This window comes from Salmo salar, chromosome ssa02 (assembly GCF_905237065.1).
Source record: "Salmo salar chromosome ssa02, Ssal_v3.1, whole genome shotgun sequence".
In the NCBI taxonomy this organism is placed as follows: domain Eukaryota; kingdom Metazoa; phylum Chordata; class Actinopteri; order Salmoniformes; family Salmonidae; genus Salmo; species Salmo salar.
Window position 1 is genome coordinate 85,462,801 of NC_059443.1, and position 26,949 is coordinate 85,489,749.

At 41.4% G+C, this 26,949-nt stretch overlaps 1 protein-coding gene across 1 annotated transcript in view; it reads right to left on the reverse strand.

Annotated features, from left to right (window-relative positions):
• LOC123732396 (zinc finger protein 239-like) overlaps positions 1-17,962 on the reverse strand; it is a 59,863-nt gene extending 41,901 nt beyond the window's left edge. Inside the window, exon 1 of the mRNA XM_045711548.1 lies at positions 17,372-17,962. Coding sequence (XP_045567504.1) covers positions 17,372-17,663 — 292 coding nt within the window. The 5' untranslated portion in view covers positions 17,664-17,962. The remainder of the gene's footprint in view (positions 1-17,371) is intronic.
• Positions 17,963-26,949: the final 8,987 nt, after the last annotated feature.

The window sequence follows — 26,949 nt, forward strand, 5'->3', positions numbered from 1 at the left end:
CAGTGTCAGATATGACCAGTAGAGGAACAGAATGGAACTAGTGTCAGATATGACCAATAGAGTAGTAGAATGGAACTAGTGTCAGACATGACCAGTAGAGTAGTAAAATGGAACTAGTGTCAGACATGACCAGTAGAGTGGAACTAGTGTCAGATATGACCAGTAGAGTAGTAGAATGGAACTAGTGTCAGACATGACCAGTAGAGTAGTAGAATGGAACTAGTGTCAGACATGACCAGTAGAGTAGTAGAATGGAACTAGTGTCAGACATGACCAGTAGAGTAGTAGAATGGAACTAGTGTCAGACATGACCAGTAGAGTAGTAGATGGAACTAGTGTCAGACATGACCAGTAGAGTAGTAGAATGGAACTAGTGTCAGACATGACAAGTAGAGTGGTAGAATGGAACTAGTGTCAGATATGACCAGTAGAGTGGTAGATTGGAACTAGTGTCAGACATGACCAGTAGAGTAATAGAATGGAACTAGTGTCAGACATGACCAGTAGAGTAGTAGAATGGAACTAGTGTCAGACATGACCAGTAGAGTAGTAGAATGGAGCTAGTGTCAGACATGACCAGTAGAATGGAACTAGTGTCAGACATGACCAGTAGAGTAGTAGAATGGAACAAGTGTCAGACATGACCAGTAGAGGAACAAAATGGAACTAGTGTCAGACATGACGGTAGAGTAGTAGAATGGAACTAGTGTCAGACATGACCAGTAGAGTAGTAGAATGGAACTAGTGTCAGACTTGACCAGTAGAGTGGTAGAATGGAACTAGTGTCAGATATGACCAGTAGAGGAACAGAATGGAACTAGTGTCAGATATGACCAGTAGAGTAGTAGATGGAACTAGTGTCAGACATGACCAGTAGAGTAGTAGAATGGAACTAGTGTCAGACATGACAAGTAGAGTGGTAGAATGGAACTAGTGTCAGATATGACCAGTAGAGGAACAGAATGGAACTAGTGTCAGATATGACCAGTAGAGTAGTAGAATGGAACTAGTGTCAGACATGACCAGTAGAGTAGTAGATGGAACTAGTGTCAGACATGACCAGTAGAGTAGTAGAATGGAACTAGTGTCAGACATGACAAGTAGAGTGGTTGAATGGAACTAGTGTCAGATATGACCAGTAGAGTGGTAGAATGGAACTAGTGTCAGACATGACCAGTAGAGTAGTAGAATGGAACTAGTGTCAGATATGACCAGTAGAGGAACAGAATGGAACTAGTGTCAGACATGACCAGTAGAGTAGTAGAATGGAACTAGTGTCAGACATGACCAGTAGAGTAATAGAATGGAACTAGTGTCAGACATGACCAGTAGAGTAGTAGAATGGAACTAGTGTCAGACATGACCAGTAGAGTAGTAGAATGGAACTAGTGTCAGACATGACCAGTAGAGTAGTAGAATGGAACTAGTGTCAGACATGACCAGTAGAGTAGTAGAATGGAACTAGTGTCAGATATGACCAGTAGAGTAATAGAATGGAACTAGTGTCAGATATGACCAGTAGAGGAACAGAATGGAACCAGTGTCAGATATGACCAGTAGAGGAACAGAATGGAACTAGTGTCAGATATGACCAATAGAGTAGTAGAATGGAACTAGTGTCAGACATGACCAGTAGAGTAGTAAAATGGAACTAGTGTCAGACATGACCAGTAGAGTGGAACTAGTGTCAGATATGACCAGTAGAGTAGTAGAATGGAACTAGTGTCAGACATGACCAGTAGAGTAGTAGAATGGAACTAGTGTCAGACATGACCAGTAGAGTAGTAGAATGGAACTAGTGTCAGACATGACCAGTAGAGTAGTAGAATGGAACTAGTGTCAGACATGACCAGTAGAGTAGTAGATGGAACTAGTGTCAGACATGACCAGTAGAGTAGTAGAATGGAACTAGTGTCAGACATGACAAGTAGAGTGGTAGAATGGAACTAGTGTCAGATATGACCAGTAGAGTGGTAGATTGGAACTAGTGTCAGACATGACCAGTAGAGTAATAGAATGGAACTAGTGTCAGACATGACCAGTAGAGTAGTAGAATGGAACTAGTGTCAGACATGACCAGTAGAGTAGTAGAATGGAGCTAGTGTCAGACATGACCAGTAGAATGGAACTAGTGTCAGACATGACCAGTAGAGTAGTAGAATGGAACAAGTGTCAGACATGACCAGTAGAGGAACAAAATGGAACTAGTGTCAGACATGACGGTAGAGTAGTAGAATGGAACTAGTGTCAGACATGACCAGTAGAGTAGTAGAATGGAACTAGTGTCAGACTTGACCAGTAGAGTGGTAGAATGGAACTAGTGTCAGATATGACCAGTAGAGGAACAGAATGGAACTAGTGTCAGATATGACCAGTAGAGTAGTAGATGGAACTAGTGTCAGACATGACCAGTAGAGTAGTAGAATGGAACTAGTGTCAGACATGACAAGTAGAGTGGTAGAATGGAACTAGTGTCAGATATGACCAGTAGAGGAACAGAATGGAACTAGTGTCAGATATGACCAGTAGAGTAGTAGAATGGAACTAGTGTCAGACATGACCAGTAGAGTAGTAGATGGAACTAGTGTCAGACATGACCAGTAGAGTAGTAGAATGGAACTAGTGTCAGACATGACAAGTAGAGTGGTTGAATGGAACTAGTGTCAGATATGACCAGTAGAGTGGTAGAATGGAACTAGTGTCAGACATGACCAGTAGAGTAGTAGAATGGAACTAGTGTCAGATATGACCAGTAGAGGAACAGAATGGAACTAGTGTCAGACATGACCAGTAGAGTAGTAGAATGGAACTAGTGTCAGACATGACCAGTAGAGTAATAGAATGGAACTAGTGTCAGACATGACCAGTAGAGTAGTAGAATGGAACTAGTGTCAGATATGACCAGTAGAGTAATAGAATGGAACTAGTGTCAGACATGACCAGTAGAGTAGTAGAATGGAACTAGTGTCAGATATGACCAGTAGAGTAGTAGAATGGAACTAGTGTCAGATATGACCAGTAGAGGAACAGAATGGAACTAGTGTCAGATATGACCAGTAGAGTAGTAGAATGGAACTAGTGTCAGACATGACCAGTAGAGTGGAAGAATGGAACTAGTGTCAGATATGACCAGTAGAAGAACAGAATGGAACTAGTGTCAGACATGACCAGTAGAGTAGTAGAATGGAACTAGTGTCAGACATGACCAGTAGAGGAACAGAATGGAACTAGTGTCGGACATGACCAGTAGAGGAACAGAATGGAACTAGTGTCAGACATGACCAGTAGAGTAGTAGAATGGAACTAGTGTCAGACATGACCAGTAGAGTAGTAGAATGGAGCTAGTGTCAGACATGACCAGTAGAGTAGTAGAATGGAACTAGTGTCAGACATGACCAGTAGAGTAGTAGATGGAACTAGTGTCAGACATGACCAGTAGAGTAGTAGAATGGAACTAGTGTCAGACATGACAAGTAGAGTGGTAGAATGGAACTAGTGTCAGATATGACCAGTAGAGTAGTAGAATGGAACTATTGTCAGATATGACCAGTAGAGGAACAGAATGGAACTAGTGTCAGATATGACCAGTAGAGTAGTAGAATGGAACTAGTGTCAGGTATGACCAGTAGAGTGGTAGAATGGAACTAGTGTCAGACATGACAAGTAGAGTGGTAGAATGGAACTAGTGTCAGACTTGACCAGTAGAGTGGTAGATTGGAACTAGTGTCAGATATGACCAGTAGAGTAGTAGAATGGAACTAGTGTCAGACATGACCAGTAGAGTGGTAGAATGGAACTAGTGTCAGACATGACCAGTAGAGTAATAGAATGGAACTAGTGTCAGACATGACCAGTAGAGTAGTAGAATGGAACTAGTGTCAGACATGACCAGTAGAGGAACAGAATGGAACTAGTGTCAGATATGACCAGTAGAGTAGTAGAATGGAACTAGTGTCAGGTATGACCAGTAGAGTGGTAGAATGGAACTAGTGTCAGACATGACAAGTAGAGTGGTAGAATGGAACTAGTGTCAGACTTGACCAGTAGAGTGGTAGATTGGAACTAGTGTCAGATATGACCAGTAGAGTAGTAGAATGGAACTAGTGTCAGACATGACCAGTAGAGTGGTAGAATGGAACTAGTGTCAGATATGACCAGTAGAGTAGTAGAATGGAACTAGTGTCAGACATGAGTAGTAGAATGGAACTAGTGTCAGACATGACCAGTAGAATGGAACTAGTGTCAGATATGACCAGTAGAGTAGCAGAATGGAACTAATGTCAGACATGACCAGTAGAGGAACAGAATGGAACTAGTGTCAGATATGACCAGTAGAGTAGTAGAACAGAACTAGTGTCAGACATGACCAGTAGAGGAACAGAATGGAACTAGTGTCAGACATCACCAGTAGAATGGAACTAGTGTCAGATATGACCAGTAGAGGAACAGAATGGAACTAGTGTCAGACATGACCAGTTGAATGGAACTAGTGTCAGACATGACCAGGAGAGTAGTAGAATGGAACTAGTGTCAGACATGACCAGTAGAGTAGTAGAATGGAACTAGTGTCAGACATGACCAGTAGAGTAGTAGAATGGAACTAGTGTCAGACATGACCAGTAGAGTAGTAGAATGGAGCTAGTGTCAGACATGACCAGTAGAGGAACAGAATGGAACTAGTGTCAGATATGACCAGTAGAGTAGTAGATGGAACTAGTGTCAGATATGACCAGTAGAGTAGTAGAATGGAACTAGTGTCAGATATGACCAGTAGAGGAACAGAACGGAACTAGTGTCAGACATGACCAGTAGAGGAACAGAATGGAACTAGTGTCAGACATGACCAGTAGAGGGACAGAACTAGTGTCAGACATGACCAGTAGAGGAACAGAATGGAACTAGTGTCAGACATGACCAGTAGAGGAACAGAATGGAACTAGTGTCAGACATGACCAGTAGAATGGAACTAGTGTCAGATATGACCAGTAGAGGAACAGAACGGAACTAGTGTCAGACATGACCAGTAGAGGAACAGAATGGAACTAGTGTCAGACATGACCAGTAGAGGGACAGAACTAGTGTCAGACATGACCAGTAGAGGAACAGAATGGAACTAGTGTCAGACATGACCAGTAGAGGAACAGAATGGAACTAGTGTCAGACATGACCAGTAGAATGGAACTAGTGTCAGATATGACCAGTAGAGGAACAGAATGGAACTAGTGTCAGACATGACCAGTAGAATGGAACTAGTGTCAGACATGACCAGTAGAGTAGCAGAATGGAACTAGTGTCAGACATGACCAGTAGAGTAGTAGAATGGAACTAGTGTCAGACATGACCAGTAGAGTAGCAGAATGGAACTAGTGTCAGACATGACCAGTAGAGTAGTAGAATGGAACTAGTGTCAGACATGACCAGTAGAGTAGTTGAATGGAGCTAGTGTCAGATATGACCAGTAGAGGAACAGAATGGAACTAGTGTCAGACATGACCAGTAGAGTAGTAGAATAGAACTAGTGTCAGACATGACCAGTAGAGGAACAGATTGGAACTAGTGTCAGATATGACCAGTAGAGGAACAGCTCGGAACTAGTGTCGGACATGACCAGTAGAGTAGTAGAATGGAACTAGTGTCAGACATGACCAGTAGAGGAACAGAATGGAACTAGTGTCAGAAATGACCAGTAGAATGGAACTAGTGTCAGATTGAACAGTAGAGGAACAGAATGGAACTAGTGTCAGATATGACCAGTAGAGTAGTAGAATGGAACTAGTGTCAGACATGAATAGTAGAGTAGTAGAATGGAACTAGTGTCAGACATGACCAGTAGAGCAGTAGAATGGAACTAGTGTCAGACATGACCAGTAGAATGGAACTAGTGTCAGATATGACCAGTAGAGGAACAGAATGGAACTAGTGTCAGACATGACCAGTAGAATGGAACTAGTGTCAGATATGACCAGTAGAGTAGTAGAATGGAACTAGTGTCAGACATGACCAGTAGAGTAGTAGAATGGAACTAGTGTCAGACATGACCAGTAGAGTAGTAGAATGGAACTAGTGTCAGACATGACCAGTAGAGTAGTAGAATGGAACTAGTGTCAGATATGACCAGTAGAGGAACAGAATGGAACTAGTGTCAGACATGACCAGTAGAATGGAACTAGTGTCAGACATGACCAGTAGAGTAGCAGAATGGAACTAGTGTCAGACATGACCAGTAGAGGAAAAGAATGGAACTAGTGTCAGATATGACCAGTAGAGTAGTAGATGGAACTAGTGTCAGACATGACCAGTAGAGTAGTAGAATGGAACTAGTGTCAGACATGACAAGTAGAGGAACAGAATGGAACTAGTGTCAGACATGACCAGTAGAGTAGTAGAATGGAACTAGTGTCAGACATGACCAGTAGAGTAGTAGAATGGAACTAGTGTCAGACATGACCAGTACAGTAGTAGAATGGAACTAGTGTCAGATATGACCAGTTGAGGAACAGAATGGAACTAGTGTCAGATATGACCAGTAGAGGAACAGCTCGGAACTAGTGTAGGACATGACCAGTAGAGTAGTAGAATGGAACTAGTGTCAGACATGACCAGTAGAGGAACAGAATGGAACTAGTGTCAGACATGACCAGTAGAATGGAACTAGTGTCAGATATGAACAGTAGAGGAACAGAATGGAACTAGTGTCAGATATGACCAGTAGAGTAGTAGAATGGAACTAGTGTCAGACATGAATAGTAGAGTAGTAGAATGGAACTAGTGTCAGACATGACCAGTAGAGCAGTAGAATGGAACTAGTGTCAGACATGACCAGTAGAATGGAACTAGTGTCAGATATGACCAGTAGAGTAGTAGAATGGAACTAGTGTCAGACATGACAAGTAGAGTGGTAGAATGGAACTAGTGTCAGATATGACCAGTAGAGTAGTAGAATGGAACTATTGTCAGATATGACCAGTAGAGGAACAGAATGGAACTAGTGTCAGATATGACCAGTAGAGTAGTAGAATGGAACTAGTGTCAGGTATGACCAGTAGAGTGGTAGAATGGAACTAGTGTCAGACATGACAAGTAGAGTGGTAGAATGGAACTAGTGTCAGACTTGACCAGTAGAGTGGTAGATTGGAACTAGTGTCAGATATGACCAGTAGAGTAGTAGAATGGAACTAGTGTCAGACATGACCAGTAGAGTGGTAGAATGGAACTAGTGTCAGACATGACCAGTAGAGTAATAGAATGGAACTAGTGTCAGACATGACCAGTAGAGTAGTAGAATGGAACTAGTGTCAGACATGACCAGTAGAGGAACAGAATGGAACTAGTGTCAGATATGACCAGTAGAGTAGTAGAATGGAACTAGTGTCAGGTATGACCAGTAGAGTGGTAGAATGGAACTAGTGTCAGACATGACAAGTAGAGTGGTAGAATGGAACTAGTGTCAGACTTGACCAGTAGAGTGGTAGATTGGAACTAGTGTCAGATATGACCAGTAGAGTAGTAGAATGGAACTAGTGTCAGACATGACCAGTAGAGTGGTAGAATGGAACTAGTGTCAGATATGACCAGTAGAGTAGTAGAATGGAACTAGTGTCAGACATGAGTAGTAGAATGGAACTAGTGTCAGACATGACCAGTAGAATGGAACTAGTGTCAGATATGACCAGTAGAGTAGCAGAATGGAACTAATGTCAGACATGACCAGTAGAGGAACAGAATGGAACTAGTGTCAGATATGACCAGTAGAGTAGTAGAACAGAACTAGTGTCAGACATGACCAGTAGAGGAACAGAATGGAACTAGTGTCAGACATCACCAGTAGAATGGAACTAGTGTCAGATATGACCAGTAGAGGAACAGAATGGAACTAGTGTCAGACATGACCAGTTGAATGGAACTAGTGTCAGACATGACCAGGAGAGTAGTAGAATGGAACTAGTGTCAGACATGACCAGTAGAGTAGTAGAATGGAACTAGTGTCAGACATGACCAGTAGAGTAGTAGAATGGAACTAGTGTCAGACATGACCAGTAGAGTAGTAGAATGGAGCTAGTGTCAGACATGACCAGTAGAGGAACAGAATGGAACTAGTGTCAGATATGACCAGTAGAGTAGTAGATGGAACTAGTGTCAGATATGACCAGTAGAGTAGTAGAATGGAACTAGTGTCAGATATGACCAGTAGAGGAACAGAACGGAACTAGTGTCAGACATGACCAGTAGAGGAACAGAATGGAACTAGTGTCAGACATGACCAGTAGAGGGACAGAACTAGTGTCAGACATGACCAGTAGAGGAACAGAATGGAACTAGTGTCAGACATGACCAGTAGAGGAACAGAATGGAACTAGTGTCAGACATGACCAGTAGAATGGAACTAGTGTCAGATATGACCAGTAGAGGAACAGAACGGAACTAGTGTCAGACATGACCAGTAGAGGAACAGAATGGAACTAGTGTCAGACATGACCAGTAGAGGGACAGAACTAGTGTCAGACATGACCAGTAGAGGAACAGAATGGAACTAGTGTCAGACATGACCAGTAGAGGAACAGAATGGAACTAGTGTCAGACATGACCAGTAGAATGGAACTAGTGTCAGATATGACCAGTAGAGGAACAGAATGGAACTAGTGTCAGACATGACCAGTAGAATGGAACTAGTGTCAGACATGACCAGTAGAGTAGCAGAATGGAACTAGTGTCAGACATGACCAGTAGAGTAGTAGAATGGAACTAGTGTCAGACATGACCAGTAGAGTAGCAGAATGGAACTAGTGTCAGACATGACCAGTAGAGTAGTAGAATGGAACTAGTGTCAGACATGACCAGTAGAGTAGTTGAATGGAGCTAGTGTCAGATATGACCAGTAGAGGAACAGAATGGAACTAGTGTCAGACATGACCAGTAGAGTAGTAGAATAGAACTAGTGTCAGACATGACCAGTAGAGGAACAGATTGGAACTAGTGTCAGATATGACCAGTAGAGGAACAGCTCGGAACTAGTGTCGGACATGACCAGTAGAGTAGTAGAATGGAACTAGTGTCAGACATGACCAGTAGAGGAACAGAATGGAACTAGTGTCAGAAATGACCAGTAGAATGGAACTAGTGTCAGATTGAACAGTAGAGGAACAGAATGGAACTAGTGTCAGATATGACCAGTAGAGTAGTAGAATGGAACTAGTGTCAGACATGAATAGTAGAGTAGTAGAATGGAACTAGTGTCAGACATGACCAGTAGAGCAGTAGAATGGAACTAGTGTCAGACATGACCAGTAGAATGGAACTAGTGTCAGATATGACCAGTAGAGGAACAGAATGGAACTAGTGTCAGACATGACCAGTAGAATGGAACTAGTGTCAGATATGACCAGTAGAGTAGTAGAATGGAACTAGTGTCAGACATGACCAGTAGAGTAGTAGAATGGAACTAGTGTCAGACATGACCAGTAGAGTAGTAGAATGGAACTAGTGTCAGACATGACCAGTAGAGTAGTAGAATGGAACTAGTGTCAGATATGACCAGTAGAGGAACAGAATGGAACTAGTGTCAGACATGACCAGTAGAATGGAACTAGTGTCAGACATGACCAGTAGAGTAGCAGAATGGAACTAGTGTCAGACATGACCAGTAGAGGAAAAGAATGGAACTAGTGTCAGATATGACCAGTAGAGTAGTAGATGGAACTAGTGTCAGACATGACCAGTAGAGTAGTAGAATGGAACTAGTGTCAGACATGACAAGTAGAGGAACAGAATGGAACTAGTGTCAGACATGACCAGTAGAGTAGTAGAATGGAACTAGTGTCAGACATGACCAGTAGAGTAGTAGAATGGAACTAGTGTCAGACATGACCAGTACAGTAGTAGAATGGAACTAGTGTCAGATATGACCAGTTGAGGAACAGAATGGAACTAGTGTCAGATATGACCAGTAGAGGAACAGCTCGGAACTAGTGTAGGACATGACCAGTAGAGTAGTAGAATGGAACTAGTGTCAGACATGACCAGTAGAGGAACAGAATGGAACTAGTGTCAGACATGACCAGTAGAATGGAACTAGTGTCAGATATGAACAGTAGAGGAACAGAATGGAACTAGTGTCAGATATGACCAGTAGAGTAGTAGAATGGAACTAGTGTCAGACATGAATAGTAGAGTAGTAGAATGGAACTAGTGTCAGACATGACCAGTAGAGCAGTAGAATGGAACTAGTGTCAGACATGACCAGTAGAATGGAACTAGTGTCAGATATGACCAGTAGAGGAACAGAATGGAACTAGTGTCAGACATGACCAGTAGAATGGAACTAGTGTCAGATCTGACCAGTAGAGTAGTAGAATGGAACTAGTGTCAGACATGACCAGTAGAGTAGTAGAATGGAACTAGTGTCAGACATGACCAGTAGAGTAGTAGAATGGAACTAGTGTCAGACATGACCAGTAGAGTAGTAGAATGGAACTAGTGTCAGATATGACCAGTAGAGGAACAGAATGGAACTAGTGTCAGACATGACCAGTAGAATGGAACTAGTGTCAGACATGACCAGTAGAGTAGCAGAATGGAACTAGTGTCAGACATGACCAGTAGAGGAACAGAATGGAACTAGTGTCAGACATGACCAGTAGAGTAGTAGATTGGAACTAGTGTCAGACATGACCAGTAGAGGAACAGAATGGAGCTAGTGTCAGATATGACCAGTAGAGGAACAGAATGGAACTAGTGTCAGATATGACCAGTAGAGTAGTAGAATGGAACTAGTGTCAGATATGACCAGTAGAGGAACAGAACGGAACTAGTGTCAGACATGACCAGTAGAGTAGTAGAATGGAACTAGTGTCAGATATGACCAGTAGAGGAACAGAATGGAACTAGTGTCAGACATGACCAGTAGAATGGAACTAGTGTCAGACATGACCAGTAGAGTAGCAGAATGGAACTAGTGTCAGACATGACCAGTAGAGTAGTAAAATGGAACTAGTGTCAGACATGACCAGTAGAGTAGTTGAATGGAGCTAGTGTCAGATATGACCAGTAGAGTAGTAGAATGGAGCTAGTGTCAGACATGACCAGTAGAGGAACAGAATGGAACTAGTGTCAGACATGACCAGTAGAGTGGTAGAATGGAACTAGTGTCAGACATGACCAGTAGAGGAACAGAATGGAACTAGTGTCAGACATGACCAGTAGAGTAGTAGAATGGAACTAGTGTCAGACATGACCAGTAGAGGAACAGAATGGAGCTAGTGTCAGATTGACCAGTAGAGGAACAGAATGGAACTAGTGTCAGACATGACCAGTAGAGTGGTAGAATGGAACTAGTGTCAGACATGACCAGTAGAGGAACAGAATGGAACTAGTGTCAGACATGACCAGTAGAGTAGTAGAATGGAACTAGTGTCAGACATGACCAGTAGAGTAGTAGAATGGAACTAGTGTCAGACATGACCAGTAGAGTGGTAGAATGGAACTAGTGTCAGATATGACCAGTAGAGCAGTAGAATGGAACTAGTGTCAGACATGACCAGTAGAGTAGTAGAATGGAACTAGTGTCAGATATGACCAGTAGAGTAGTAGAATGGAACTAGTGTCAGACATGACCAGTAGAATGGAACTAGTGTCAGATATGACCAGTAGAGTAGTAGAATGGAACTAGTGTCAGATATGACCAGTAGAGGAACAGAATGGAACTAGTGTCAGATATGACCAGTAGAGGAACAGCACGGAACTAGTGTCAGACATGACCAGTAGAGTAGTAGAATGGAACTAGTGTCAGATATGACCAGTAGAGGAACAGAACGGAACTAGTGTCAGATATGACCAGTAGAGTAGTAGAATGGAACTAGTGTCAGACATGACCAGTAGAGTGGTAGAATGGAACTAGTGTCAGATATGACCAGTAGAGTAGTAGAATGGAACTAGTGTCAGACATGACCAGTAGAGTAGTAGAATGGAGCTAGTGTCAGACATGACCAGTAGAATGGAACTAGTGTCAGACATGACCAGTAGAGGAACAAAATGGAACTAGTGTCAGATATGACCAGTAGAGTAGTAGATGGAACTAGTGTCAGATATGACCAGTAGAGTAGTAGAATGGAACTAGTGTCAGATATGACCAGTAGAGGAACAGAATGGAACTAGTGTCAGATATGACCAGTAGAGGACCAGCACGGAACTAGTGTCAGACATGACCAGTAGAGTAGTAGAATGGAACTAGTGTCAGATATGACCAGTAGAGGAACAGAACGGAACTAGTGTCAGACATGACCAGTAGAGTAGTAGAATGGAACTAGTGTCAGATATGACCAGTAGAGTAGTAGAATAGAACTAGTGTCAGATATGACCAGTAGAGTAGTAGAATGGAACTAGTGTCAGACATGACCAGTAGAATGGAACTAGTGTCAGATATGACCAGTAGAGGGACAGAATGGAACTAGTGTCAGATATGACCAGTAGAGTAGTAGAATAGAACTAGTGTCAGACATGACCAGTAGAGGAACAGAATGGAACTAGTGTCAGACATGACCAGTAGAGTAGTAGAATGGAACTAGTGTCAGACATGACCAGTAGAGGAACAGGATGGAACTAGTGTCAGATATGACCAGTAGAGTAGTAGATGGAACTAGTGTCAGATATGATCAGTAGAGTAGTAGAATGGAACTAGTGTCCGACATGACCAGTAGAGGAACAGAATGGAACTAGTGTCAGACATGACCAGTAGAGTAGTAGAATGGAACTAGTGTCAGACATGACCAGTAGAGTAGTAGAATGGAACTAGTGTCAGACATGACCAGTAGAGTGGTAGAATGGAACTAGTGTCAGATATGACCAGTAGAGCAGTAGAATGGAACTAGTGTCAGACATGACCAGTAGAGTAGTAGAATGGAACTAGTGTCAGATATGACCAGTAGAGTAGTAGAATGGAACTAGTGTCAGACATGACCAGTAGAATGGAACTAGTGTCAGATATGACCAGTAGAGTAGTAGAATGGAACTAGTGTCAGATATGACCAGTAGAGGAACAGAATGGAACTAGTGTCAGATATGACCAGTAGAGGAACAGCACGGAACTAGTGTCAGACATGACCAGTAGAGTAGTAGAATGGAACTAGTGTCAGATATGACCAGTAGAGGAACAGAACGGAACTAGTGTCAGATATGACCAGTAGAGTAGTAGAATGGAACTAGTGTCAGACATGACCAGTAGAGTGGTAGAATGGAACTAGTGTCAGATATGACCAGTAGAGTAGTAGAATGGAACTAGTGTCAGACATGACCAGTAGAGTAGTAGAATGGAGCTAGTGTCAGACATGACCAGTAGAATGGAACTAGTGTCAGACATGACCAGTAGAGGAACAAAATGGAACTAGTGTCAGATATGACCAGTAGAGTAGTAGATGGAACTAGTGTCAGATATGACCAGTAGAGTAGTAGAATGGAACTAGTGTCAGATATGACCAGTAGAGGAACAGAATGAAACTAGTGTCAGATATGACCAGTAGAGGACCAGCATGGAACTAGTGTCAGACATGACCAGTAGAGTAGTAGAATGGAACTAGTGTCAGATATGACCAGTAGAGTAGTAGAATGGAACTAGTGTCAGATATGACCAGTAGAGTAGTAGAATGGAACTAGTGTCAGACATGACCAGTAGAATGGAACTAGTGTCAGATATGACCAGTAGAGTAGTAGAATGGAACTAGTGTCAGATATGACCAGTAGAGTAGTAGAATGGAACTAGTGTCAGATATGACCAGTAGAGTAGTAGAATGGAACTAGTGTCAGACATGACCAGTAGAATGGAACTAGTGTCAGATATGACCAGTAGAGGAACAGAATGGAACTAGTGTCAGATATGACCAGTAGAGTAGTAGAATAGAACTAGTGTCAGACATGACCAGTAGAGTGGTAGAATGGAACTAGTGTCAGATATGACCAGTAGAGTAGTAGAATGGAACTAGTGTCAGACATAACCAGTAGAGTAGTAGAATGGAACTAGTGTCAGATATGACCAGTAGAGTAGTAGAATGGAACTAGTGTCAGACATGACCAGTAGAATGGAACTAGTGTCAGATATGACCAGTAGAGTAGCAGAATGGAACTAGTGTCAGACATGACCAGTAGAGGAACAGAATGGAACTAGTGTCAGATATGACCAGTAGAGGAACAGAACTAGTGTCAGACATGACCAGTAGAGGAACAGAATGGAACTAGTGTCAGACATGACCAGTAGAGGAACAGAATGGAACTAGTGTCAGACATGACCAGTAGAGTAGTAGAATGGAACTAGTGTCAGACATGACCAGTAGAATGGAACTAGTGTCAGATATGACCAGTAGAGGAACAGAATGGAACTAGTGTCAGACATGACCAGTAGAATGGAACTAGTGTCAGATATGACCAGTAGAGGAACAGAATGGAACTAGTGTCAGACATGACCAGTAGAATGGAACTAGTGTCAGACATGACCAGTAGAGTAGCAGAATGGAACGAGTGTCAGACATGACCAGTAGAGTAGTAGAATGGAACTAGTGTCAGACATGACCAGTAGAGTAGTTGAATGGAGCTAGTGTCAGATATGACCAGTAGAGGAACAGAATGGAACTAGTGTCAGACATGACCAGTAGAGTAGTAGAATGGAACTAGTGTCAGACATGACCAGTAGAGGAACAGAATGCAACTAGTGTCAGATATGACCAGTAGAGTAGTAGATGGAACTAGTGTCAGATATGACCAGTACAGTAGTAGAATGGAACTAGTGTCAGATATGACCAGTTGAGGAACAGAATGGAACTAGTGTCAGACATGACCAGTAGAGTAGTAGAATGGAACTAGTGTCAGACATGACCAGTAGAGGAACAGAATGGAACTAGTGTCAGATATGACCAGTAGAGTAGTAGATGGAACTAGTGTCAGATATGACCAGTACAGTAGTAGAATGGAACTAGTGTCAGATATGACCAGTTGAGGAACAGAATGGAACTAGTGTCAGATATGACCAGTAGAGGAACAGCTCGGAACTAGTGTCAGACATGACCAGTAGAGTGGTAGAATGGAACTAGTGTCAGATATGACCAGTAGAGGAACAGAACGGAACTAGTGTCAGACATGACCAGTAGAGTAGTAGAATGGAACTAGTGTCAGACATGACCAGTAGAGGAACAGAATGGAACTAGTGTCAGATATGACCAGTAGAGTAGTAGATGGAACTAGTGTCAGATATGACCAGTACAGTAGTAGAATGGAACTAGTGTCAGATATGACCAGTTGAGGAACAGAATGGAACTAGTGTCAGATATGACCAGTAGAGGAACAGCTCGGAACTAGTGTCAGACATGACCAGTAGAGTGGTAGAATGGAACTAGTGTCAGATATGACCAGTAGAGGAACAGAACGGAACTAGTGTCAGACATGACCAGTAGAGTAGTAGAATGGAACTAGTGTCAGACATGACCAGTAGAGGAACAGAATGGAACTAGTGTCAGACATGACCAGTAGAGGAACAGAATGGAACTAGTGTCAGATATGACCAGCAGAGTAGTAGAATGGAAGTAGTGTCAGACGTTACTAGTAGAGTAGTAGAATGGAACTAGTGTCAGACATGACCAGTAGAGCAGTAGAATGGAACTAGTGTCAGACATGACCAGTAGAGTAGTAGAATGGAACTAGTGTCAGACATGACCAGTAGAGCAGTAGAATGGAACTAGTGTCAGATATGACCAGTAGAGGAACAGAATGGAACTAGTGTCAGACATGACCAGTAGAATGGAACTAGTGTCAGATATGACCAGTAGAGTAGTAGAATGGAACTAGTGTCAGATATGACCAGTAGAGGAACAGAATGGAACTAGTGTCAGACATGACCAGTAGAGTAGTAGAATGGAACTAGTGTCAGACATGACCAGTAGAGTAGTAGAAAGTAGATATATGTCTATAAAATAATATACTGGTTGTTGGATTCCTCATGTCTCACTCAGTCGTAGGAAGAAGTTTGGTGCACATTGGATGTTGGACACTATATTTATTGAATATTATGTGAATCTTATGAATCAAAAGGGCCAATTTGGGTGCTATCAATTAGCTTCATTTCTCAGAGATCAAATTACATTTCAAGTTGCTGAAATGACATGGAATGCCTCAGCTGTTTTTCCTAAGTCTGTAGCAGCTGCTGGAATTTCCAGAGTTATCCCATCCCTGTGATTGGGTATGGTAACTCCTACTCCTATAGGTTAGTTAAGAGGTCAGGTAATATGGGAGTTGGATTGTGCCTAAGAGCAGCCCTTAGCCGTGGTATATTGGCCATACACCACAAACCCCCGAGGTGCCTTATTGCTATTATAAACTGGCTACCAACGTAATTAGAGCAGTAAAAACAAATGTTCTGTCATACCTGTGGTATACGGGCCTTATTGCTTAAATAAACTATATATACTCTCCTACGTATTTATTCAGACAGGGAAGAGTGACTCTATACTCCAGCATTTTAGATTTGAGATCAAATGTTTCATAAGAGACAGTACAGAAAGTCACCTTTTATTTGAGGGTTGGATGCATTTGCAGTTTGTTTTGGTTGTGTTTCTGATTATGTTTAACCCAAAAGAAATTACCAGTAAATAATGTATTGCGTCATACAAGAATAGAATATGTTTCTGAACACTTGTATATTAATGTGGATACTAACATGATTAGGGATAATCAATGAATCATGAATAATAATGAGTGAGAAAGGTAGAGCCATATCCCTTATACCTCTAAAAATGTGAACCTCCCCTGTTATTGGTAATTAAACGTTTTAGCTTCAGCGTCCTAATAAAAAGATAGGGGAGTGTAGCCGAGGGTAGTGGAGAAGGTGGAAAATGTTAAAGTTCCTCGGCGTACACATCACAGACAAACTGAAATGGTCCACCCACACAGACAGTGTGGTGAAAGAAGGTGCAACAGCGTCTCTTCAACCTCAGGAGGCTGAAGAAATATAATTGAATTTCATTAACATCTGCTAACCATGTGTATGTGACCAATAACACTTGATTTGGTAATTAAGCGTTTTATATCTCGACTGTCCTAATAAACAGATAGGGGAGAGTAGCTGAGGGTTTGAAGAAATGGAACAACTCTAATTCATAGACAGAGCTGTGATGCAAGGACCGACCATGAGATCAAAATGATTGTTTCAACCACGTTTTGAGTCAAATACAGTGTTTGTTTACATTTGCATTGTTTACACACAACGAGAGTTTTACAAGCTTATATTTGGGGTTCTGGTGAGGAGCACATTTCAGTGCAATGACCCTCTTGGCTTTCAAACCACACATTAGTTCAACAACTGCAGAGTTTCTGTCTGGGTTTTTAGGACAGTACTCACTGGTGTTAATCAGATCTTCAGTCTCCTCTTCCTCTCCATCTCTCCAAACGTCTTCCTTCTCCTCTTTTATTGAGATAGCCTCCTCTTCCACTCCAAAAGGTTCTTCCTCTTCTTTCAATGTGATACTGATAGCCTCCTCTTCCTCCTCTTTCATACTGAAAGCTTCTTCCTCTCCTTTTACTGTAACATCCCCCTCCTCTTCTTCTTTCACGACAATGTTCAGCCACAGACCCTCTTTCTCCGTCCAGCAGACCTCTTCTTTAGCAGGAGCAGAGTAGCTTAGTGAACTCATGATCGGGGACGTTAGCTAGCTAGCATTGACGATTAACTTAGGTTCAGTATAATCAACACATTTGTAAATTGAACAAGCAAGTTATGTTTAAGTTAAATAGTAGATACGTAAAGAGGATTGTGTTAAAAACACCGAGATCAACATACACAAAAATGGTCCAAAGAGCTTGTTTTCGGTTGTATGTTGGCTACCAGGCTACGGAGGTGGTTGAATGAGTCAGTATCCGTGTTGTTGAAACAGCATCCGGTGTCGATTAGTCCACTAGATATGACGTCACCATCTGAAGACGCATATCGCCGTCAGCTGACTGGAATGGGTAACGCAGTTTAGAAAAAATATTCACTACATTGTTTATTCATTTAAAGATGAGGAAATATGTTTTGTCTGACTTCTTACAGCCAAAACGTTCGTCTATGCAGACCTGTAGCTACATGTGAATATGTACATTATGAATACATACTGTTAGAATAGTTTAATGCAGACCTGTAGCTACATGTGAATATGTACATTATGGGGTATTGGGTCGTTATGGGGTATTGGGTCGTTATGGGGTATTGGGGTATTGTGTCATTATGGGGTATTGTGTCATTATGGGGTATTGGGTCGTTATGGGGTATTGGGTCGTTATGGGGTATTGGGGTATTGTGTCGTTATGGGGTATTGGGTCGTTATGGGGTATTGGGGTATTGTGTCATTATGGGGTATTGTGTCATTATGGGGTATTGTGTCATTATGGGGTATTGTGTCGTTATGGGGTATTGGGTCGTTATGGGGTATTGTGTCGTTATGGGGTATTGTGTCATTAGGGGGTATTGTGTCATTATGGGGTATTGGGTCGTTATGGGGTATTGGGTCGTTATGGGGTATTGGGTCGTTATGGGGTATTGGGGTATTGTGTCATTATGGGGTATAGTTTAATGCAGACCTGTAGCTACATGTGAATATGAACATTATGAATACATACTGTTGGAATAGTTTAATGCAGACCTGTCGCTACATGTGAATATGTACATTATGAATACATACTGTTAGAATAGTTTAATGCAGACCTGTAGCTACATGTGAATATGTACATTATGAATACATACTGTTGGAATAGTTTAATGCAGACCTGTAGCTACATGTGAATATGTACATTATGAATACATACTGTTAGAATAGTTTAATGCAGACCTGTAGCTACATGTGAATATGTACATTATGAATACATACTGTTGGAATAGTTTAATGCAGACCTGTAGCTACATGTGAATATGTACATTATGAATACATACTGTTGGAATAGTTTAATGCAGACCTGTAGCTACATGTGAATATGTACATTATGAATACATACTGTTGGAATAGTTTAATGCAGACCTGTAGCTACATGTGAATATGAACATTATGAATACATACTGTTGGAATAGTTTAATGCAGACCTGTCGCTACATGTGAATATGTACATTATGAATACATACTGTTAGAATAGTTTAATGCAGACCTGTAGCTACATGTGAATATGTACATTATGAATACATACTGTTGGAATAGTTTAATGCAGACCTGTAGCTACATGTGAATATGTACATTATGAATACATACTGTTAGAATAGTTTAATGCAGACCTGTAGCTACATGTGAATATGTACATTATGAATACATACTGTTGGAATAGTTTAATGCAGACCTGTAGCTACATGTGAATATGTACATTATGAATACATACTGTTGGAATAGTTTAATGCAGACCTGTAGCTACATGTGAATATGTACATTATGAATACATACTGTTGGAATAGTTTAATGCAGACCTGTAGCTACATGTGAATATGAACATTATGAATACATACTGTTGGAATAGTTTAATGCAGACCTGTCGCTACATGTGAATATGTACATTATGAATACATACTGTTAGAATAGTTTAATGCAGACCTGTAGCTACATGTGAATATGTACATTATGAATACATACTGTTGGAATAGTTTAATGCAGACCTGTAGCTACATGTGAATATGTACATTATGAATACATACTGTTAGAATAGTTTAATGCAGACCTGTAGCTACATGTGAATATGTACATTATGAATACATACTGTTGGAATAGTTTAATGCAGACCTGTAGCTACATGTGAATATGTACATTATGAATACATACTGTTGGAATAGTTTAATGCAGACCTGTAGCTACATGTGAATATGTACATTATGAATACATACTGTTGGAATAGTTTAATGCAGACCTGTAGCTACATGTGAATATGAACATTATGAATACATACTGTTGGAATAGTTTAATGCAGACCTGTAGCTACATGTGAATATGAACATTATGAATACATACTGTTAGAATAGTTCCGTGTAGCTCAGTTGGTAAAGCATGGCGCACGCAACGCGAGGGTTGTTGGTTTGATACTCACGGGGGACCAGTACGAAAATGTATGCACACACTAATGTGAGTCGATCTGCGTCTGCTTAATTAATAAAATGTTAATAAATTCAGTGTTTTTTTCACATCTAGATGTGTCCTAGCTAAGGACTTAACTCAAATCTTGACAATATAATGTCAATTGTCAGATCTGGCTGCTTTGTGTGATGTATTGTTGTCTCTACCTTCTTGACCTTTGTGCTGTTGACTGTGCCCAATAATGTTTATACCATGTTTTTGTGCTGCTGTCATGTTGTGTTAATACCATGATATGTTGTCATGTGTTGCTGCCATGCTATGTTGTTGTCTTATGTCTCTCTTTATGTAGTGTTGTCTTGCCTCTCTTGTCGAGATGTGTGTTTTGTCCTATATTTTTCTTTTATCTCGTTTATTTTTAATCACAGCCCCCGTCCCGCAGGAGGCCTTTTGGTAGGCCGTCATTGTAAATAAGAATTTGTTCTTAACCGACTTGCCTAGTTAAAGGTTAAATATATATGTTTAAATTGCAAGCTACTGGATAGAGGTGGCTGACTGCTGTTGAAGAAGCGTCCCGTCTTCTAGATTACACGTCACGCTGGTAGCGTCGCCTCAAAGAAGCACATCGTCATCTGCTGACTGGTGTCATACGTTTATTTAATTTTCAGAACGTTTTTTTTTTTTTATATCATTTATTTCATTAGATACTAATATTATATTGACAAAGAGAAGCAAGCAGGTGTTGATTGATTAGACTTCATGACAATGTAAAACATACTATACCACTTCACATTGCAATATTTCGTCACTCAGTCAAACAAACAGATAATTGTTTTTTAATTTATTAAGAAAATCTGCGAAATGGAGAGTTGAAAATAAAGAAGGGAGGACCACAAAAGTAATGTTTGAGAAAGGTTTGCTGAAGTGCTGAAAGAGCAAGATGGTAGCTATGTCATGTGTGATGAATGTGAGGCACGATACAACTTTGCTCTCATTGGAAACAACGCCAATGACACATCTGGGATTAGTTATCAGTACGCTGCATTCATAACCAATTGGGAATTTACCACATACGACTGGGAAAAATCCACATGAACGGCCATCCAACTGGTATTTACGACTTCACAACTGGAAAATCCCGACCTCCCACTTGGTTACGAACACAGCATTTTTGGTTGCCACACCTCAATCAACCTGAAAGGGGCAGTCTTTAGGCGCGTTTCTCTGCTCAGACGTTGCTGACGCCTGACAGATATTACAACGCTTGGACAGATATTTGCACGTTATAGCAATGGGCTCGTTCGAGCGGGCCACTTTTGTCAAGTCACCGCCTTTCAAATTGTGACGCATTATGGGGATAAAAAGTGTCCAACTTGTGCCTACATGTTGACTACATGAACTTTAAATCAACCATTTGATCAAAGATCATAAAGTCAACTGCAGACAGTTCCTCATCACCAGCTGTAACTTACAGCCATTGGCTGCATTGTGGAAGGTTCTATTGTCAACCAATCATCAGGGTGTTTCTGTTTGACCCGCACGACCAGGACCAAACACTTTAACACAAACCAACTTTGCAAAACAATGGATAGTTACATTTGGTTTTAAATATACAGTAAATTCGGAAAGTATTCATACCCCTTCCCTTTTTCCAACATTTTGTTACATTACAGCCTTATTCTAAAATGGATTAAATACATTTTTCTCCTCATCAATCTACACACAATGCCCCATAATGACACAATACCCCATAACGACACAATACCCCATAACGACCCAATACCCCATAACGACACAATACCCCATAACGACCCAATACCCCATAACGACCCAATACCCCATAACGACACAATACCCCAATACCCCATAACGACACAATACCCCATAACGACACAATACCCCATAACGAGACAATACCCCATAACGACCCAATACCCCGTAATGACACAATACCCCATAATGACACAATACCCCCTAATGACACAATACCCCATAATGACACAATACCCAATAATGACACAATACCCCAATACCCCATAACGACCCAATACCCCATAACGACCCAATACCCCATAACGACACAATACCCCATAATGACACAATACCCCCTAATGACACAATACCCCATAATGACACAATACCCCATAACGACACAATACCCCATAACGACCCAATACCCCATAACGACCCAATACCCCATAACGACACAATACCCCATAATGACACAATACCCTATGATGACACAATACCCCATAATGACACAATACCCCATAATGACACAATACCCCATAATGACACAATACCCCAATACCCCATAACGACCCAATACCCCATAACGACCCAATACCCCATAACGACCCAATACCCCATAACGACACAATACCCTATGATGACACAATACCCCATAATGACTCAATACCCCATAACGACCCAATACCCCATAACGACACAATACCCCATAAAGACCCAATACCCCATAACGACCCAATACCCCGTAATGACCCAATACCCCATAACGACCCAATACCCCATAACGACACAATACCCTATGATGACACAATACCCCATAATGACTCAATACCCCATAATGACACAATACCCCATAATCACACAATACCCTATGATGACACAATACCCTATGATGACAAAATACCCCATAATGACACAATACCCCATGATGATACAATACCCCATGATGACACAATACCCCATGATGACACAATACCCCATGATGATACAATACCCCATGATGACACAATACTCCATGATGATACAATACCCCATGATGATACAATACTCCATGATGACACAATACCCCATAATGACACAATACCCCATGATGATACAATACCCCATGATGACACAATACCCCATGATGATACAATACCCCATGATGATACAATACCCCATGATGACACAATACCCCATGATGATACAATACCCCATAACGACACAATACCACAATTCCCCATACCCCATAACGACACAATACCCCATAACGACCCAATACCCCATAACGACCCAATACCCCATAACGACCCAATACCCCATAATGACACAATAACCCCATAATGACACAATACCCCTAATGACACAATACCCCATAATGACACAATACCCCAATACCCCATAACGACACAATACCCCATAACGACCCAATACCCCATAACGACACAATACCCCCTAATGACACAATACCTCACAATGACACAATACCCCAATACCCCATAACGACCCAATACCCCATAATGACCCAATACCCCATAACGACACAATACCCCATAATGACACAATACCCCATAATGACACAATACCCCATAATGACACAATACCCCCTAATGACACAATACCCCATAACGACACAATACCCCATAATGACACAATACCCCATAATGACACAATACCCCATAACGACACAATACCCCCTAATGACACAATACCCCATAATGACCCAATACCCCATAACGACACAATACCCCAATACCCCATAACGACACAATACCCCAATACCCCATAACGACACAATACCCCATAACGAGACAATACCCCATAACGACACAATACCCCATAACGAGACAATACCCCATAACGACCCAATACCCCATAATGACACAATACCCCATAATGACACAATACCCCAATACCCCATAACGACCCAATACCCCATAACGACCCAATACCCCATAACGACCCAATACCCCATAATGACACAATACCCCATAATGACACAATACCCCCTAATGACACAATACCCCATAATGACACAATACCCCAATACCCCATAACGACACAATACCCCATAACGACCCAATACCCCATAACGACCCAATACCCCATAACGACACAATACCCCATAATGACACAATACCCTATGATGACGCAATACCCCATAATGACACAATACCCCATAATGACACAATACCCCATAATGACACAATTCCCCAATACCCCATAACGACCCAATACCCCATAACGACCCAATACCCCATAACGACCCAATACCCCATAACGACCCAATACCCCATAACGACACAATACCCTATGATGACACAATACCCCATAATGACTCAATACCCCATAACGACCCAATACCCCATAACGACACAATACCCCATAAAGACCCAATACCCCATAACGACCCAATACCCCCTAATGACCCAATACCCCATAACGACCCAATACCCCATAACGACACAATACCCTATGATGACACAATACCCCATAATGACTCAATACCCCATAATGACACAATACCCCATAATCACACAATACCCTATGATGACACAATACCCTATGATGACAAAATACCCCATAATGACACAATACCCCATGATGATACAATACCCCATGATGACACAATACCCCATGATGACACAATACTCCATAATGACACAATACCCCATGATGACACAATATCCCATGATGATACAATACCCCATGATGACACAATACTCCATGATGATACAATAACCCATGATGATACATTACCCCATGATGATACAATACCCCATGATGACACAATACCCCATGATGATACAATACCCCATGATGACACAATACTCCATGATGATACAATACCCCATGATGATACAATACTCCATGATGACACAATACCCCATAATGACACAATACCCCATGATGATACAATACCCCATGATGACACAATACCCCATGATGATACAATACCCCATGATGACACAATACCCCATGATGATACAATACCCCATAACGACACAATACCCCAATTCCCCATAACGACACAATACCCCAATACCCCATAACGACACAATACCCCATAACGACCCAATACCCCATAACGACCCAATACCCCATAATGACACAATAACCCCATAATGACACAATACCCCCTAATGACACAATACCCCATAATGACACAATACCCCAATACCCCATAACGACACAATACCCCATAACGACCCAATACCCCATAACGACACAATACCCCATAATGACACAATACCCCACAATGACACAATACCCCAATACCCCATAACGACCCAATAATGACCCAATACCCCATAACGACACAATACCCCATAATGACACAATACCCCATAATGACACAATACCCCATAACGACACAATACCCCCTAATGACACAATACCCCATAATGACACAATACCCCCTAATGACACAATACCCCACAACGACACAATACCCCATAATGACACAATACCCCAATACCCCATAACGACCCAATACCCCATAACGACCCAATACCCCATAACGACCCAATACCCCATAACGACACAATACCCTATGATGACACAATACCCCATAATGACTCAATACCCCATAATGACACAATACCCCATAATGACACAATACCCTATGATGACACAATACCCTATGATGACACAATACCCCATAATGACACAATACCCCATGATGACACAATACCCCATGATGACACAATACTCCATAATGACACAATACCCCATGATGACACAATACCCCATGATGATACAATACCCCATGATGATACAATACCCCATGATGATACAATACCCTATGATGATACAATACCCCATGATGATACAATACTCCATAAAATAAAAAAGACGGACATCAGAGTATTTTTCAGTACACCAAAACGCAAAGTAAGAACCCTAGTAGCCTAATATCTCAAAGACTAGTTGATAAAATGTTCATAAGAAAGAAATGAAATTCTAATGGAAATGTTTCACAATGATGTCATTAGGCAGAGCAGGCAACAGATGGCACACAAACAGCAGAGTTGGGGACAGATATGCAGGGACAGACTGGCAGAGACAGGAAGTCTCAGGAAAGTTTGTTGAGTCTTTGTTTGGCAACATTATGAAAGGTTCTCAATTTTTTTTACTTGTAAAATAGGAACATAATTGGAAAATGCCATGGATACCCCCACTCTCAACTTAAACTGGTGACTGAACTAAGATTTGTTAAAGGCAATGATATTGCTGTTGTGATTAGTTGTGTAGTTTTGGGTACCGGTAGTTAGGAGTACGGCAAACACCTTATTTCTTTGGTTCCTCAATATACATTTACCATATTAAACGTAGGCTATGTGTTACAGCACTACTTTTGGTGTCCCCTCAGGAATTGCTCTTGAGAAAATTTAATGTAATTGTCCCCTCCAAAGTTGATATCAGATTTTCGCCCCTGAATACCCCATGATGATACAATACCCCATGATGACACAATACTCCATGATGACACAATACCCCATGATGATACAATACCCCATGATGACACAATACCCCATGATGATACAATACCCCATGATGACACAATACCCCATGATGATACAATACCCCATGATGACACAATACCCCATAATGACACAATACCCCAGAATGACACAATACCCTATGATGACACAATACCCCATAATCACACAATACCCCATAATGACACAATACCCCATAACGACACAATACCCTATGATGACACAATACCCCATGATGACAAAATACCCCATAATGACACAATACACCATGATGATACAATACCCCATGATGATACAATACCCCATGATGATACAATACCCCATAATGACACAATACCCCATAATGACACAATACCCCATGATGATACAATACCCCATGATGACACAATACTCCATGATGACACAATACCACATGATGATACAATACCCCATGATGATACAATACCCCATGATGATACAATACCCCATAATGACACAATACCCCATAATGACACAATACCCCATGATGATACAATACCCCATGATGACACAATACTCCATGATGACACAATACCACATGATGACACAATACCCCATAATCACACAATACCCCATAATGACACAATACCCCATAACGACACAATACCCTATGATGACACAATACCCCATGATGACAAAATACCCCATAA